General features: G+C 43.0%; 1 protein-coding gene across 1 annotated transcript in view; it reads left to right on the top strand.

The window, feature by feature from the left end:
• Positions 1–981: 981 nt before the first annotated feature.
• Positions 982–17,884, top strand: part of LOC133572079 (phosphatidylinositol 4,5-bisphosphate 3-kinase catalytic subunit gamma isoform) — a 33,934-nt gene continuing 17,031 nt past the window's right edge. Inside the window, exons 1-6 of the mRNA XM_061924761.1 lie at positions 982–1,241; positions 5,580–6,736; positions 6,852–7,416; positions 11,862–11,927; positions 12,110–12,335; positions 15,732–15,823. Of these exons, the coding sequence (XP_061780745.1) occupies positions 1,047–1,241; positions 5,580–6,736; positions 6,852–7,416; positions 11,862–11,927; positions 12,110–12,335; positions 15,732–15,823 (2,301 nt within the window). The 5' untranslated portion in view covers positions 982–1,046. The remainder of the gene's footprint in view (positions 1,242–5,579; positions 6,737–6,851; positions 7,417–11,861; positions 11,928–12,109; positions 12,336–15,731; positions 15,824–17,884) is intronic.

The raw sequence follows: 17,884 nt of genomic DNA, 5'->3' as shown, positions 1-17,884 counted from the left end.
CTGATGATACTATATAGCTTTGAACAACTAGAGGATTAGGGGTTAGGGTGGGTGTCTACTCTCACCTGCTCACATGATCATGTTAGCATGCTAACTCCATCCATTTTTTACCGCTTGTCCTTTTCGGGGTCGCAGGGGATCGCTGGAGCCTATCTCAGCTGCATTCATGCTAACTGTTTGAGCTCATTTTGCGGCCATACACCCCAGAATCAAATACCTTGTTACTTGAATAATGCTAACTGTTAGCATGCTAACTTTTTTTTTTTTTTTTTTTTAGCTAATATTGCAGCTCTACACCTCTACCTTGTTACTTGAATAATGCTAACTGTTAGCATGCTAACTATTTTTTGTATTTTATTTAATTTTATTTTTTAGCTAATATTGCAGCTGTACACCTCAGAGTCATATACCTTGATACTTGAAGAATGCTAACTGTTAGCATGCTAACTTTTTTTTTTTTTTTTTTTAGCTAATATTGCAGCTCTACACCTCTACCTTGTTACTTAAATAATGCTAACTGTTAGCATGCTAACTATTTTTTGTATTTTATTTAATTTTATTTTTTTAGCTAATATTGCAGCTGTACACCTCAGAGTCATATACCTTGATACTTGAACAATGCTAACTGTTAGCATGCTAACTTTTTTTTTTTTTTTTTTTTTTTTTTTTAGCTAATATTGCATCTGTACACCTCAACTACATTTACCTTAGTACTTGAATAATGCTAACTGTTAGCGTTACAGAAATGTTTGATGTACTGAATCAGGGCATATGGAACAACGTGACACACAATGATGATTCTATCTTAAAAGTACAGGTTTTCTTTTTTAACCAGTGGGCTCAAAAGGGGAAATTATTGGCTGTATTTACCATTTCCAGTAAGAATGAGGAAGTCCCACGCAGAACAAACATAAGATGAGGAACTGTATATGTGTATAAAAGTACAAATATACAGTTACTCACAATCCACCTGAAGCTCAACCCAATTTGAACACTACTTTCTGCACATACCTTCAAATAATTTCTGGGTGATCGTTCCAATCACGATGGATCTCTGTCCGCCCGCTGCAGACTCTCCTGCGTTGTCTCCGACCTGCGCCGAGAACAAGTTAAAGCTCGTCTGCCATTTCAGCGCTGGTCCGCAGCTCCTCAACCACGACCATACCGATGCTCAGAGGGTGTCCGTAACCCTGCCTGCTCACTGCAGCGTCCACCAGCTGAGGATGCACATCTCCATGCAGGTAAACATATCGTTATGCTTTTGTTTTCCTCCTGTCCAGAAGAGTTATTTCACGTTTTTTCCCTACTTGGCCTAAAAAAAAAAACGTCCTTTGGAAAATCGATTCTGAAAAAACAGAATCGGTTCAAAATCTTAGGAAACAAAAACAAACCCCGTTTCCATATGAGTTGGGAAATTGTGTTAGATGTAAATATAAACGGAATACAATGATTTGCAAATCATTTTCAACCCATATTCAATTGAATGCACTACAAAGACAAGATATTTGATGTTCAAACTCATAAACTTTATTTTTTTTTGCAAATAATAATTAACTCAGAATTTCATGGCTGCAACACGTGACAAAGTAGTTGGGAAAGGGCATGTTCACCACTGTGTTACATGGCCTTTCCTTTTAACAACACTCAGTAAACGTTTGGGAACTGAGGAGACACATTTTTGAAGCTTCTCAGGTGGAATTCTTTCCCATTCTTGCTTGATGTACAGCTTAAGTTGTTCAACAGTCCGGGGGTCTCCGTTGTGCTATTTTAGGCTTCATAATGCACCACACATTTTCAATGGGAGACAGGTCTGGACTACAGGCAGGCCAGTCTAGTACCCGCACTCTTTTACTATGAAGCCACGTTGATGTAACACGTGGCTTGGCATTGTCTTGCTGAAATAAGCAGGGGTGTCCATGGTAACGTTGCTTGGATGGCAACATATGTTGCTCCAAAACCTGTATGTACCTTTCAGCATTAATGATGCCTTCACAGATGTGTAAGTTACCCATGTCTTGGGCACTAATACACCCCCATACCATCACAGATGCTGGCTTTTCCACTTTGCGCCTATAACAATCCGGATGGTTCTTTTCCTCTTTGGTACAGAGGACACGACGTCCACAGTTTCCAAAAACAATTTGAAATGTGGACTGGTCAGACCACAGAACACTTTTCCACTTTGTATCAGTCCATCTTAGATGAGCTCAGGCCCAGCGAAGTCAACGGCGTGTCTGGGTGTTGTTGATAAACGGTTTTCGCCTTGCATAGGAGAGTTTTAACTTGCACTTACAGATGTAGCGACCAACTGTAGTTACTGACAGTGGGTTTCTGAAGTGTTCCTGAGCCCATGTGGTGATATCCTTTACACACTGATGTCGCTTGTTGATGCAGTACAGCCTGAGGGATCGAAGGTCACAGGCTTAGCTGCTTACGTGCAGTGATTTCTCCAGATTTTCTGAACCCTTTGATGATATTACGGACTGTAGATGGTGAACTCCCTAAATTCCTTGCAATAGCTGGTTGAGAAAGGTTTTTCTTAAACTGTTCAACAATTTGCTCAAGCATTTGTTGACAAAGTGGTGACCTTCGCCCCATCCTTGTTTGTGAATGACTGAGCATTTCATGGAATCTACTTTTATACCCAATCATGGCACCCACCTGTTCCCAATTTGCCTGTTCACCTGTGGGATGTTCCAAATAAGTGTTTGATGAGCATTCCTCAACTTTATCAGTATTTATTGCCACCTTTCCCAACTTCTTTGTCACGTGTTGCTGGCATCAAATTCTAAAGTTAATGATTATTTGCCAAAAAAAAAAGTTTATCAGTTTGAACATCAAATATGTTGTCTTTGTAGCATATTCAACTGAATATGGGTTGAAAAGGATTTGCAAATCATTGTATTCCGTTTATATTTACATCTAACACAATTTCCCAACTCATATGGAAACGGGGTTTGTACAAGCAAGTTAAACAGTTTAAAAAAATTACAGCATCTTGCTGCACGCGTCACTCCGGCGGCAGCAAGCAGCTGCTTTCCATCAGCACTCAATGCACCTGTCGCTAATGAGAGGTCCTGCCTTCATAAGCCTGCTCAACCTGCTATCCGGTGCCAGAACGTAACCATCTGTTCGAGTACCGTAAACGATCATCAAGCTCTGTGCAACCTTGCGCTCTCTCATATTTGACTGATGAACATAGTCACATAATTTCTTCAGAAAGTTTAAATGACCACGAATGAAGATAGGCTATTAACCGCAATATGTCAGTGTAAAAAACAACAACATGATTTTTACATTTTCAGAATGTGTTTGGTCTATTTTTAAACAAAGAAAACAATCAGAAGTTGCCTTTATTTTTAAGTTATCATGCCATGATTTTACCAGTCCGGCCCACTTGGGAATAGATTTTCCTACATGTGGCCTCTGAGCTAAAATGAGTTTGACACCCCTGGTCTACATCAACGGTATGATTTGCCTGAGTGGTTGGAGAGGACAGATAAAAATAAAAATGAAAATCTATTTTGATTATTTTGAATCGAATAAGGTAAGGTCTATTCAGGTGTACTGGAGAGGAGGCTACGCCGAATTATCGAACCTCGGATTCAGGAGGAACAGTGTGGTTTTCATCCTGGTCGTGGAACTGTGGACCAGTTCTATACTCTCGGCAGGGTCCTTGAGGGTGCATGGGAGTTTGCCCAACCAGTCTACATGTGCTTTGTGGACTTGGAGAAGGCATTTGACCGTGTACCCCGGGAAGTCCTGTGGGGAGTGCTCAGAGAGGATGGGGTAACGGACTGTCTGATTGTGGCGGTCCGCTCCCTGTATAATCAGTGTCAGAGCTTGGTCCGCATTGCCGGCAGTAAGTCGGACACGTTTCCAGTGAGGGTTGGACTCCGCCAAGGCTGCCCTTTGTCACCGATTCTGTTCATAACTTTTATGGACAGAATTTCTAGGCGCAGTCAGGGCGTTGAGGGGATCCGGTTTGGTAGCTGCAGGATTAGGTCTCTGCTATTTGCAGATGATGTGGTCCTGATGGCTTCATCTGGCCAAGATCTGCAGCTCTCTCTGGATCGGTTCGCAGCCGAGTGTGAAGCGACTGGGATGGGAATCAGCATCTCCAAGTCCGAGTCCATGGTTCTCGCCCGGAAAATGGTGGAGTGCCATCTCCGGGTTGGGGAGGAGATCTTGCCCCAAGTGGAGGAGTTCAAGTACCTCGGAGTCTTGTTCACGAGTGAGGGAAGAGTGGATCGGGAGATCGACAGGCGGATCGGTGCGGCGTCTTCAGTAATGCGGACGCTGTATCGATCCGTTGTGGTGAAGAAGGAGCTGAGACGGAAGGCAAAGCTCTCGATTTACCGGTCGATCTACGTTCCTATCCTCAACTATGGTCATGAGCTTTGGGTCATGACCAAAAGGACAAGATCACGGGTACAAGCGGCCGAAATGAGTTTCCTCCGCCGGGTGGCGGGGCTCTCCCTTAGAGATAGGGTGAGAAGGTCTGTCATCCGGGAGGAGCTCAAAGTAAAACCGCTGCTCCTCCACATCGACAGGAGCCAGATGAGATGGTTCGGGCATCTGGTCAGGATGCCACCCGAACGCCTCCTTAGGAGGTGTTTCGGGCACGTCCGACCGGTAGGAGGCCACGGGGAAGACTCAGGACACGTTGGGGAGACTATCTCTCCCGGCTGGCCTGGGAACGCCTCGGGATCCCCCGGGAGGAGCTGGACGAAGTGGCTGGGGAGAGGGAAGTCTGGGCTTCCCTGCTTAGGCTGCTGACCCCGCGACCCCACCTCGGATAAGCGGAAGAAGATGGATGGATGGATGGATGGATGAATCGAATAAGAATCGCTACAAATAAGAATCCCGATTAATTCGAAAATCTTTTTTTTTTTGACATCCCTAATAATGCGTCACCTACTCGGAAAGGTGTGGCGAGTAGCTTGCAAACGAGGGGTAGGAGACCCCAGAGATAAGGAAATACAGATTTTTTAAAATATATTGTATGTCTTTAATACTATTTTCATACAGTGTAGTATTTAATTCGTAATAATAATAATAATAATAATAATAGATTTTATTGGTAAAAGCACTTTACATTGAACAAACAACCTCAAAGTGCTACAGTGCATTTAAAAAACAACAGCGCTAGAACCACAAATAGCTGCCCCCAACAAGTAAAATAAATAGTAAAATAAAATAAAAACTAGAAAAGCCTAATAGGTAGAACTAGCACACATATATATATATATATATATATATATATATATATATATATATATATATATATATATATATATATATATATATATATATATATATATAAAAAGGCGTTTTTTAAAAAGAAGGGTTTTTAAGCCTTTTTTAAAAGCATCCACAGTCTGTGGTGACCTCAGGTGGTCAGGGAGAGCGTTCCACAGACTGGGAGCGGCGGAGCAGAAAGCATTGTCACTGTTTGCACTTTATGAGGCAGCCATTGAAAGAGGAACATCAACAAATCCCCCGAAGGACTACCTTGCAACAATTCTCGCAAATGAATAGAGAGATATGTTTTAAATTGTTTGACTTTATGCATTCAGGTGCAGAACTTCCATCCTGATCCCCTTGCGATACTGGATCCAGAGAGGTATACCTTGCTATATTGTAAGGTGGACGACTGGTACGAGGTCTACGACGACTGTCAGATCATCAGGACACTAAACATGCCGTGGTGGTATGACGACGCTGGACTACGAACAGCCCACATGATGCTGAAGGAGACGGTGACAGTGGATTCAGAGTCCAAGCAGAAGCAACAACACTTGTTGGCCTTCCTAATGGGGCACAATCTGGAGGAAGAGGTATCGGACAGACTTGGCGAGCTGGCATACACCCGCAGGAAATTGGCATCTTTGAGAAAAGAGGAGCTGAAGCATCGAGACGAAACGTTGTACACCACAGAGCCTTGGATCGCAAACACTCCGGTGCAAGACGACTTAAAGCACCTGCTAAACAGAAAGCTCCCAATCACCTTACATTACATGAATCAGATCAGCTTCAGTATACAAGTCGATTATACCGCAACACCTGATATCCTTCTGAAATTTTTTGAACGAGTCATGACAGAGCAGAAGCAAGACCTTCATGACACTATGGTGCTGAAAGTATCAGGAAGAGAGGAGTTCATATCCGGGGACTACCCTCTGAGAGACTTCCAATGGGTGCGACAGTGCTTAAAAGACAATCAAGACCTCCACCTGTCTGTGGTCCCTATCTCGCAGCTTGTCAAGGAGATGGTCCAGTTGGAGGACTTGCCGCTTGTGGACGCTTTCAGCGGTAGATTTATGTCCCATGAGGATATGTGCTTGAAAGGGAAGGATTCGGAAGACGTCTTCATGATATCTCTGTGGGACTGCAACAGAAAGTTTCGCGTCAAACTTGTCGGTATCGACGTTCCGATGATGCCCAGGAAATCCCTGCAATCTGTTTTTGTGGAAGCGTCGATACTTTACGGCAATAGGGTTCTCTTGTCGGTATCTTCACCTCCTAAACTCTTCACAGATGAAGTCCTGTGGAATGAATGGCTGGACTTTGATGTGTTCCTGAAGGATCTGCCACACGGAGCCAAGCTGGGCTTCACTATTAACGCCAGCAGCAATGACAACAAGGATGCAAAGTCGGCTTCAAAAATGACCGATGTGTCGAAAGGGAGGGCAAAAGTGCTTTACTTTGTCAATCTTCTCTTGATAGATCACAGGTCAGAAACTAACCATTTTGTTTGTTTGTTACTATAGTAAAACTCCAAACGAAAGAAATTTGGAGCCAGAATTTTAGTCCTTATTGTAATGTTGAATCTTGCTGTTTGCGCACAGATCGGTCCTCAGACAGGGATCCATAACGCTACACATGTGGTCTCACCATGACCAGGAGGATGGGGCCATCACCTACCAAGCAGACAAGCTGTCCTGCGCTACGAACCCGGATAGTTCCAACTCCATGGCCATTACCTTCCTTCTTGACCGCTACAGCTACCCCGTGGTTCTCCCAAAGTGCTTCAGCCACACTCCCAGCACTGCCCCGTCTGATTCTGCCTGCGCACCCATGCAGGACAAAGCAAATGAGCCTGATACCTTCAGACGTCTTTCTCAAGACATTTACCCGAAGAAGGCTCTCATAAAAAGATTTAGGGAGAAGAGCGTTTGCTACGGTCCTAACCTACCTAAGTTCCTCCGCAATGTGGACTGGATGGATAGCAGAGTGGTGGAGGATGTCCACTGGTTGCTGATAAACTGGGACCCGGCAGAACTGGATGTGACCGTGGCCCTGGAGCTGCTGAGCATGGACTTTGCTGACGAGGCGGTCAGGAGTTTAGCGGTCCAGAGACTAGAGAGCCTCTCCAATGACGACGTTCTAAAGTATTTGCTGCAGTTGGTGCAGGTATGTGTATCTCCACACTGAATACTTAGCTGTTAGTTTTAAAGCCTTTCAAATTGATCTACCGCACTATGAATGTTTTAATTATAGCATATAGATCCTATAACTAAAACCTCTGGTTTGTCTTGGTTATACTGTTGGAAATTCACTGCCGCCCATAGCTTGAGCTCTAAAGTTCAAACGGGAATCTAAAGGTCCAGCATCATCGGGAGACACGGCAAAGTTCAACTGTGTATCATCAAGATCAAAAAGAATAGGACCTAAAATTGATGTTAATGGATGTTCTCCTTCATCCAGATCATTGTAATCTCAGGGCATTAATTCGATCGCAACTGGACTGTTTGGTTTGTCTTAGAAGACGCTCTGCCTCTCATTTGAGTCGTCTTCATCAGTTCATGCTCATAGACTTAGATTGGTCAGATCTAGTCTTAGACTTAGATTGGTCAGATCTAGTCTTAGACTTAAATTGGTCAGATCTAGTCTCGCGGCTGGTGCCAATACCTCAGTAGGCTTCATCGGTTCATGCTCATAGACTTAGATTGGCCAGCTCTAGTCTTAGACTTAGTTTGGTGAAGTGAAGTGAATTATATTTATATAGCACTTTTCTCTAGTGACTAAAAGCGCTTTAACATCGTGAAACCCAATATCTAAGTTACATTTAAACCGGTGTGGGTGGCACTGGGAGCAGGTGGGTAAAGTGTCTTGCCCAAGGACTGTCATGTCTGTGTAATCATGTTTTGTTTTAGTCATGTTTTGTTTTGTTTAGTTATTGGACTCTTTAGTTTCTGGCTTTTCACTCCCTTGTCTTGTTTCCATGGTTACCCATTAGTTTCACCTGTTCCACGTTTGGACTCATTGTGCACTCGTTTGTCACCATAGCAACCCATTAGTTTTCACCTGTCATGTCACGCACCTGTTTTGAGTCACGCACCTGTTGTTAATCATGTCTGTGTTATTTAAGCTTTTCATTTTCTGTTGTTCGTCCTGGTGTCATATCTTTTCTAACCCTGATATCCTCTCGTATCAAGCCATGTTCACAGCCCCATGCCACAGTAAGTGTTTTTATTTCGTGTTCACAGTTTCTGCCTTTGTGCAAGTTTTGTTTTCATTCGCCAAGTTTTTTACCTCCGCCATTGTGCGCACCTTTTGTTTGCTTCTGTTTTGTAGTTTGTTAGTGTTTAAAATAAATCATGTACCCACCTTCTAGCCATGTCCGATCCAAATTCACTTGCATCTCGGGAAAACAAAAACTCCACAGTCCAAGTTTTGACAAGGACACAACGGCAGTGACTAGGATGACGTAAGCGGGGATCGAACGTGGAACCCTCAAGTTGCTGGCACGGCTGCTCTACCAACCGAGCTATACCGCCCCACCCAGATCTAGTCTGACCAATCTAAGTCTATGAGCATGAACCGATGAAGCCTACTGAGGTAAATACTCTGCAATGAGCGGCTGGTGCCAATACCTCAGTAGGCTTAATCGGTTCATGCTCATAGACTTAGATTGGTCAGATCTAGTCTTAGACTGAGATTGGTCAGATCTAGTCTAGCGACTAGTGCCATTACCTCAGTAGGCTTCATCAGTTCATGCTCATAGACTTAGATTGGTCAGCTCTAGTCTTAGACTTATATTGGTCAGATCTAGTCTTAGACTGAGATTGGTCGGATCTAGTCTAGTGGCTGGTGCCAGTACCTCAGTAGGCTTCATTAGTTCATGCTCATAGACTTAGATTGGTCAGCTCTAGTCTTAGACTTAGATTGGTCAGATCTAGTCTTAGACTGAGATTGGTCAGATCTAGTCTCGCGGCTGGTGCCATTACCTCAGTAGGCTTCATCAGTTCATGCTCATAGACTTAGATTGGTCAGCTCTAGTCTTAGACTTAGATTGGTCAGATCTAGTCTTAGACTTAGATTGGTCAGATCTAGTCTAGCGGCTGGTGCCAATACTTCAGTAGGCTTCATCAGTTCATGCGTATAGACTTAGATTGGTCAGATCAAGTCTTAGACTTAGATTGGTCAGTTCTAGTCTTAGACTTAGACTGGTCAGATCTAGTCTAGCGGCTGGTGCCAATACCTCAGTAGGCTTCATCATTTCATGTGACATCATCTATCGCACACATACAACACTGTCCTTTCAAACATTCTTAAAATACTCTGCAATTTAGCCTCCAACAAATACCAGTAGTTATAAACATTTTGGTCACTGAATGCCATTTGTTTACATGTGAATGGAAGGCAAACTTGGGTGATTCCAACAACTTTTGGACTGGTAGTGGTCGAGCCACAGCGATCTTTCAGCCACACAATACTTCAATGACTGTCGTTGGCTTTGACAAATTTTTGGGCGTTGCATCAAAGCAGTTGTTTTTCTCATTACGATAGTGCAAAACCATTTTTGCCCAGGCACACCCTCCTGGTTTTGGAGTATTTAAGGTTTTGGCACCAGCCGCTAGACTAGATATAAGTCTAAGAGCATGAACTAATAATGAAGTCTACTCGGATAAGAGGCGAGACGAGACGTCTTCTAAGACAAACCAAACAGTCTAGTTACGATCGATTGAATGCCCTAAAATTCCATCCATCCATCCATCTTCAACCGCTTATCCGCAATCGGGTCGCAGGGACAACAGCTCCTGCAGAGACCCCCAGACTTCCCTCTCCAGAGCAACATTAGCAACTTCCTCCTGGGGAATCCCGAAGCGTTCCCAAGCGTTGTTTTTCTCATTACGATAGGGCAAAACCATTTTTGCCCAGGCACACCCTCCTGGTTTTGGAGTGTTTAAGGTTTTGGCACCAGCCACTAGACGAGATATGACCAATCTAAGTCTAAGAGCATGAACTAATAATGAAGTCTACTCGGATAACAGGTGAGACGACACGTCTTCTAAGACAAACCAAACAGTCTAGTTGCGATCGATTGAATGCCCTAAAATTCTATCCATCCATCCATCTTCAACCGCTTATCCGGAATCGGGTCGCGGAGACAACAGCTCCTGCAGAGACCCCCAGACTTCCCTCTCCAGAGCAACATTAGCAACTTCCTCCTGGGGAATCCCAAAGCGTTCCTAAGCGTTGTTTTTCTCATTACGATAGGGCAAAAATGGTTTTGCCTAGGCACACCCTCCTGGTTTTGGAGTATTTAAGGTTTTGGCACCAGCCACTAGACGAGATATGACCAATCTAAGTCTAAGAGCATGAACTAATAATGAAGTCTACTCGGATAAGAGAGGAGACGTCTTCTAAGACAAACCAAACAGTTTAGTTGCGATCGATTGAATGCCCTAAAATTCCATCCATCCATCCATCTTCAACCGCTTATCCGGAATCGGGTCGCGGGGACAACAGCTCCTGCAGAGACCCCCAGACTTCCCTCTCCAGAGCAACATCAGCAACTTCCTCCTTGGGAATCCCGAAGCGTTCCCAAGCGTTGTTTTTCTCATTACGATAGGGCAAAACCATTTTTGCCCAGCACACCCTCCTGGTTTTGGAGTATTTAAGGTTTTGGCACCAGCCACTAGACTAGATTTGACCAATCTAAGTCTAAGAGCATGAACTAATAATGAAGTCTACTCGGATAAGAGAGGAGACGTCTTCTAAGACAAACCAAACAGTCTAGTTGCGATCGATTGAATGCCCTAAAATTCCATCCATCCATCCATCTTCAACCGCTTATCCGGAATCGGGTCGCGGGGACAACAGCTCTTGCAGAGGCCCCCAGACTTCCCTCTCCAGAGCAACATTAGCAACTTCTTCCTGGGGGATCCCAAAGAGTTCCCAGGCCAGAGAGGAGCTGTACAGGCCAGAGAGGAGATGTAATCCCCCCATCTGGTCCTTGGCCTGCCGCGGGGTCTCCTCCCAGTGGGACGTGTGCAACGAAGACCTTCCTAGGGAGACGCTCGTGAGGCATCCGCACGAGATGCCCGAACCACCTAAGCGGCTCTACTCTGAGTCTCTCTCGGGTGACTGAACTTCTCACCCTATCTCTAAGGGAGATGCCAGCCACCCTTCTGAGGAAACTCATTTCGGCCGCTTGTATCCGCGATCTTATTCTTTCGGTCATGACCATAGATGAGAGTAGGAATGTATATAGCTCGGTAGACCGAGAGCTTTGCCTTCTGGCTCAGCTCTCGGATGAATGCCCTAAAATTGAGTCACCTTATTTCACGGGTTTCTGAGGAACGCATATCCATACTAACATAAAAACAAAAACATTGGCATGTGAGATAAATGCAAAACCTTATAATACTTAATGCAGCTACTGCCATCTTGTGAAGTTCAGAAACAACAACAGCAGGTCGTTGCCTACGGCCACGGCTGTTGATGACCCCCCGCCCAAAAAATAACAATCACCGAGCTCTAATTAGGGACCCTGTCTGTTATTTGCTTATGTAAACAAAGTCCACTGAGGTGTTCATTGTAGCGTTTACAGTACATCTCTTTATTGACAGACCCTCAAAGTGGAAGCCTACCATGATAGCGTCCTCGCTCGCTACCTCATCAAAAGAGCCTTAAGGGTGAGTGATGACATTCGCATCTCTTTATATGTTGACAAACAACAGGATTAGGGCAAATCGTTACTGTGTGATGAAAAAAAATCCCCCACTAGAGGATGGGCTTTTTTGATGTTCTTTGGTGGTTAACTTCCGGAACTTTCTCCCCAATTGCCTTTCCCCGATGGACCATCTCCTCCCCGCAGAGCAAGCGCATCGGCCACTTCTTCTTCTGGTACGTGCGCGGCGAAGTGACGGCGTGTCCATATTTTCGCCAGCGCATGGCCGTGGTTTTGGAGGCGTACCTGCTCGGCTGCGGTCAGGCCATGCTGGACGGCTTTGCTCGGCAGGTACAGGCCGTGAATGCCCTGCAGGAGGTCGCCCTCCTGATGAAGAGCCTTTACCCTGAAAAAACGGTCCTTCCCCCGACAGGTAAGACGTGTTCTGGAATTGATTTGATTTCGGGTAAGATTAGCCAAAAGCAGACTCTATCTCCGAATAGTAGAAAAATCCTGAATCCAGATTGTGATCCGGATCAGCCCCAAAATGTAATCACATTTTCCTGATCCCATTTCGGACATTTTCGTAAAGTTTAATCCAGGCCTATTTAACTGCCGACCCACAAATAATACGTCTTACCTTAAACACACCATAATAATACTATTATGTTGAAGCACAGTACAATCCATCAAGCGGTGTGGCTTCATAGCTTACCAAAGTCGTACTAAAACATTTTGATAGAATTTTGAGCGCCGTGTGTAATGTTCTATATTCTCAACGAAACATATAAAATGTTGGTGTTGTTTACTTGAGTCATATTGCAGTCTACACGTACCTCTTATGTTTGACTGCCATCTACTGGTCACACTTATCATTACACTATGTACCAAATAAATAGCTTCCAGGTCGGTAAGCAAAACCAGAATTATTCCGTACATTAGGCGCACCGGGTTAAAAGGCGCACTGTCGAGTTTTGAGAAACAAAAATGTTCTTTTCCTCTTTGGTCCGGAGGACACGACGTCCACAGTTTCCAAAAACAATTTGAAATGTGGACTCGTCAGACCACAGAGCACTTTTCCACTTTGCATCAGTCCATCTTAGATGAGCTCGGGCCCAGCGAAGCCGGCTGCGTTTCTGGGTGTTGTTGATAAACGGCTTTGGCTTTGCATAGTAGAGTTTTAACTTGCACTTACAGACCAACTGTAGTTACTGACGGTGGTTTGCTGGAGTGTTCCTGAACCCATGTGGTGATATCCTTTACGCACTGATGTCGCTTTTTGATGCAGTACCGCCTGAGGGATCAAAGTCAAGTCCATTCAATGTTGGTTTTCAGATTCTCTGAACCTTTCGATGATATCACGGACCGTAGATGGTGACATCCCCAAATTCCACCCCATCCTTGTTTGTGAATGACTGAGCATTTCATGGAAGCTGCTTTTATACCCGATCATGGCACCCACCTGTTCCCAATTAGCCTCTTCACCTGTGGGATGTGCCAAATAAGTGTTTGATGAGCATTCCTCAACTTTCTCAGTCTTTTTTGCCACTTGTGCCAGCTTTTTTGAAACATGTTGCAGGCATCAAATTCCAAATGAGCTAATGCTTTGCGAAAAATAACAAAGTTTTCCAGTGTGAACATTAAATATCTTGTCTTTGCAGTCTATTCAGTTGAATATAAGTTGAAAAGGATTAGCAAATGATTGTATTCTGTTTTTATTTACCATTTACACAACGTGACAACGTCACTGCTTTTGGGGTTTGTACTTATTGCAGTGATATGCTTCTATTTACACTTGTATGCCACATACAAACATTAAAATGGGACATTCTACTAATAATTGTTTTCTGTCACATGGCCCCATTTTGACACTGGAACAGATCAATTGTATTTCTGTTGTTTTTAGGAGAAAAGAACCTCAGTTTGGGTATATCCATGTAAAGGTTGGAACTCCTTGTCTGTCCAAAAGCATGGATGTCAACTTACTTGATGCATGACACGTTTTGTATGTGTCATTTGAGGTGTATTTCCCTATATTTCGAGGTTTCAAGGACCTTTTTTTTTTCTTACCAGCCCACATGAGACACAGGAGAGGGCCCAGAATTCGGTACCTGAGGTCCCTTATTTAGCCCAATGAGTAATAATAATAATAATAATAATAATTAGGGATGTCCGATAATGGCTTTTTGCCGATATCCGATATTGTCCAACTCTTGAATTACCGATACCGATATCGACCGATACCGATATCAACCGATATATATACAGTCGTGGAATTAACCCATTATTATGCTTAATTTGGACAACCAGGTATGGTGAAGACAAGGTACTTTAAAAAAAAAATCATAAAATAAAATAAGATAAATAAATTAAAAACATTTTCTTGAATGAAAAAGAAAGTAAAACAATATAAAAACAGTTACATAGAAACTAGTAATTCATGAAAATGAGTAAAATTAACTGTTAAAGGTTAGTACTATTAGTGGACCAGCAGCACGCACAATCATGTGTGCTTACGGACTGTATCCCTTGCAGACTGTATTGATATATATTGATATATAATGTAGGAACCAGAATATTAATAACAGAAAGAAACAACCCTTTTGTGTGAATGAGTGTAAATGGGGGAGGGAGGTTTTTTGGGTTGGTGCACTAATTGTAAGTGTATCTTGTGTTTTTTATGTTGATTTAATAAAAAAAAAACACACACAAAAAAAACCGATACCGATAATAAATAAAACGATACCGATAATTTGCGATATTACATTTTAACGCATTTATCGGCCGAGATCAGCCGATAATATCGGCACGCCGATAATATCGGCACGCCGATATTATCGACCGATCTCTAATAATAATAATAGATTTTATTTGTAAAAAACACTTTACATTGATTTTTTTTTTTTTTTTTTTTAAACACTTTACATTGAGGGCAGCACGGTGGAAGAGGGGCTAGTGCGTCTGCCTCACAATACGAAGGTCCTGAGTAGTCTTGGGTTCAATCCCGGGCTCGGGATCTTTCTGTGTGGAGTTTGCATGTTCTCCCTGTGACTGCGTGGGTTCCCTCCGGGTACTCCGGCTTCCTCCCACCTCCAAAGACATGCACCTGGGATAGGTTGATTGGCAACACTAAATTGGTCCTAGTGTGTGGATGCAATAATTGTAAGTGTATCTTGTGTTTTTTTATGTTGATTTAATAAAAAAATAATAATAAAAAAAAACCCACAAAAAACAAAAACGATACAGATAATAAAAAAAACGATAATTTCCGATATTACATTTTAACGCATTTATCGGCAGGCCGATATTATCGGACATCTCTAATAATAATAACAGATTTTATTGTAAAAAGCACTTTACATTGAGTAAACAACCTCAAAGTGCTACAGTGTATTAAAAAAAATTAAAATAAAAAGATAATAAAAAATAAATAAAAATAAAAACTAAAACAGCCAAATAGCTAAAACTAGTATGCATATATCTAAAAAAAAAGAGGCTTTTTTAAAAAGAAGGGTTTTTAAGCCTTTTTTAAAAGCACCCACAGTCTGTGGTGCCCTCAGGTGGTCAGGGAGTGCGTTCCACAGAATGGGAGCGGCGGAGCATTGTTTGTAGCTTCGTCCTCGGAAATTGGAGGAGGTTAGCCTGTCCAGAGCGGAGGTGTCGTGTGGAGGATTTGGGGGTGAGGAGTTCTTTGAGGTAGAGGGGGGCATTTCCATGGAGGCACTGGTGGGTTCGTAGGGAGACTACCACGAGAACGACAGTGATAGTGTTTTTCTTTTTTTCCAGTGTTAAAGTCCATCCATCAACTGTCACTTTCTTCATTGTGCAGCTACACTCAAGCTTCGACAACTTCTCCAAGACAACACTCTGCCTGAATTCCTGCTGCCTTTGGACCCTCGCGTTAAAGTGGGACGGATTCTGGTAAGCATTAAGTGCCGGGTCAACATTGATCTGACCTCCGTTCCGTTTCCTTTTGCACTTCGACACTAGGGTTGTCCCGATAACAATACTTTGGTACCGGTACTGGTACCAAAATGTACTCCGATTTTTTTAAATTATTTTCTAAATAAAAGGGACCACAAAGAATGGCATAATTGGCTTTATTTGAACAAAAAATCTTAGGGTACGTTCAAAGTTGCAATCAAAGTTGACTTATATAGCCCTAAATCACGAGTGTCTCAAAGGGCTGCACAAGCCACAACAGATCTCACATCAGGGCAAGAAAAAACTCAACCCAATGGGATACAATGAGAAACCTGTTGGGGACCCGAATGTTGGGGCCCCGCTGGGCGACCGGTGCAATGGACGTGGAGTGGATCTAGTTAATAGTGTGGGAGTCCAGTCCATAGTGGATCTAACATAATAGTGTGAGAGTCCAGTCCATAGTGGATCTAACATAATAGTGTGAGAGTCCAGTCCATAGTGGATCTAACATAATAGTGTGAGAGTCCAGTCCATAGTGGATCTAACATAATAGTCTGAGAGTCCAGTCCGTAGTGGATTTAACATAATAGTGTGAGAGTCCAGTCCGTAGTGGATCTAACATAATAGTGTGAGAGTCCAGTCCGTAGTGGATCTAACATAATAGTGTGAGACTCCAGTCCATAGTGGATCTAACATAATAGTGAGAGTCCAGTCCATAGTGGATCTAACATAATAGTTAGAGTCCAGTCAGTAGTGGATCTAACATAAAAGTGAGAGTCCAGTCCATAGTAGATCTAACATAGTAGTGTGAGAGTCCAGTCCATAGTGGATCTAACATAATAGTGTGAGAGTCCAGTCCATAGTGGATCTAACATAATAGTGTGAGAGTCCAGTCCGTAGTGGATCTAACATAATAGTGTGAGAGTCCAGTCCATAGTGGATCTAACATAATAGTGTGAGAGTCCAGTCCATAGTGGATCTAACATAATAGTGTGAGAGTCCAGTCCGTAGTGGATCTAACATAATAGTGTGAGAGTCCAGTCCATAGTGGATCTAACATAATAGTGTGAGAGTCCAGTCCGTAGTGGATCTAACATAACAGTGTGAAAGTCCAGTCCGTAGTGGATTTAACATAATAGTGTGAGAGTCCAGTCCGTAGTGGATCTAACATAATAGTGTGAGACTCCAGTCCATAGTGGATCTAACATAATAGTGAGAGTCCAGTCCATAGTGGATCTAACATAATAGTTAGAGTCCAGTCATTAGTGGATCTAACATAATAGTGAGAGTCCAGTCCATAGTAGATCTAACATAGTAGTGTGAGAGTCCAGTCCATAGTGGATCTAACATAATAGTGTGAGAGTCCAGTCCATAGTGGATCTAACATAATAGTGTGAGAGTCCAGTCCGTAGTGGATCTAACATAATAGTGTGAGAGTCCAGTCCATAGTGGATCTAACATAATAGTGTGAGAGTCCAGTCCATAGTGGATCTAACATAATAGTGTGAGAGTCCAGTCCGTAGTGGATCTAACATAATAGTGTGAGAGTCCAGTCCATAGTGGATCTAACATAATAGTGTGAGAGTCCAGTCCGTAGTGGATCTAACATAATAGTTAGAGTCCAGTCATTAGTGGATCTAACATAATAGTGAGAGTCCAGTCCATAGTAGATCTAACATAGTAGTGTGAGAGTCCAGTCCATAGTGGATCTAACATAATAGTGTGAGAGTCCAGTCCATAGTGGATCTAACATAATAGTGTGAGAGTCCAGTCCGTAGTGGATCTAACATAATAGTGTGAGAGTCCAGTCCATAGTGGATCTAACATAATAGTGTGAGAGTCCAGTCCATAGTGGATCTAACATAATAGTGTGAGAGTCCAGTCCGTAGTGGATCTAACATAATAGTGTGAGAGTCCAGTCCATAGTGGATCTAACATAATAGTGTGAGAGTCCAGTCCGTAGTGGATCTAACATAACAGTGTGAAAGTCCAGTCCGTAGTGGATTTAACATAATAGTGTGAGAGTCCAGTCCGTAGTGGATCTAACATAATAGTGTG

This window comes from Nerophis lumbriciformis, linkage group LG01, assembly GCF_033978685.3.
Source record: "Nerophis lumbriciformis linkage group LG01, RoL_Nlum_v2.1, whole genome shotgun sequence".
Classification (NCBI taxonomy): domain Eukaryota; kingdom Metazoa; phylum Chordata; class Actinopteri; order Syngnathiformes; family Syngnathidae; genus Nerophis; species Nerophis lumbriciformis.
The sequence above is the reverse complement of the archived record's forward strand: the minus strand, read 5'-3'. Positions and strand labels throughout refer to the sequence as shown.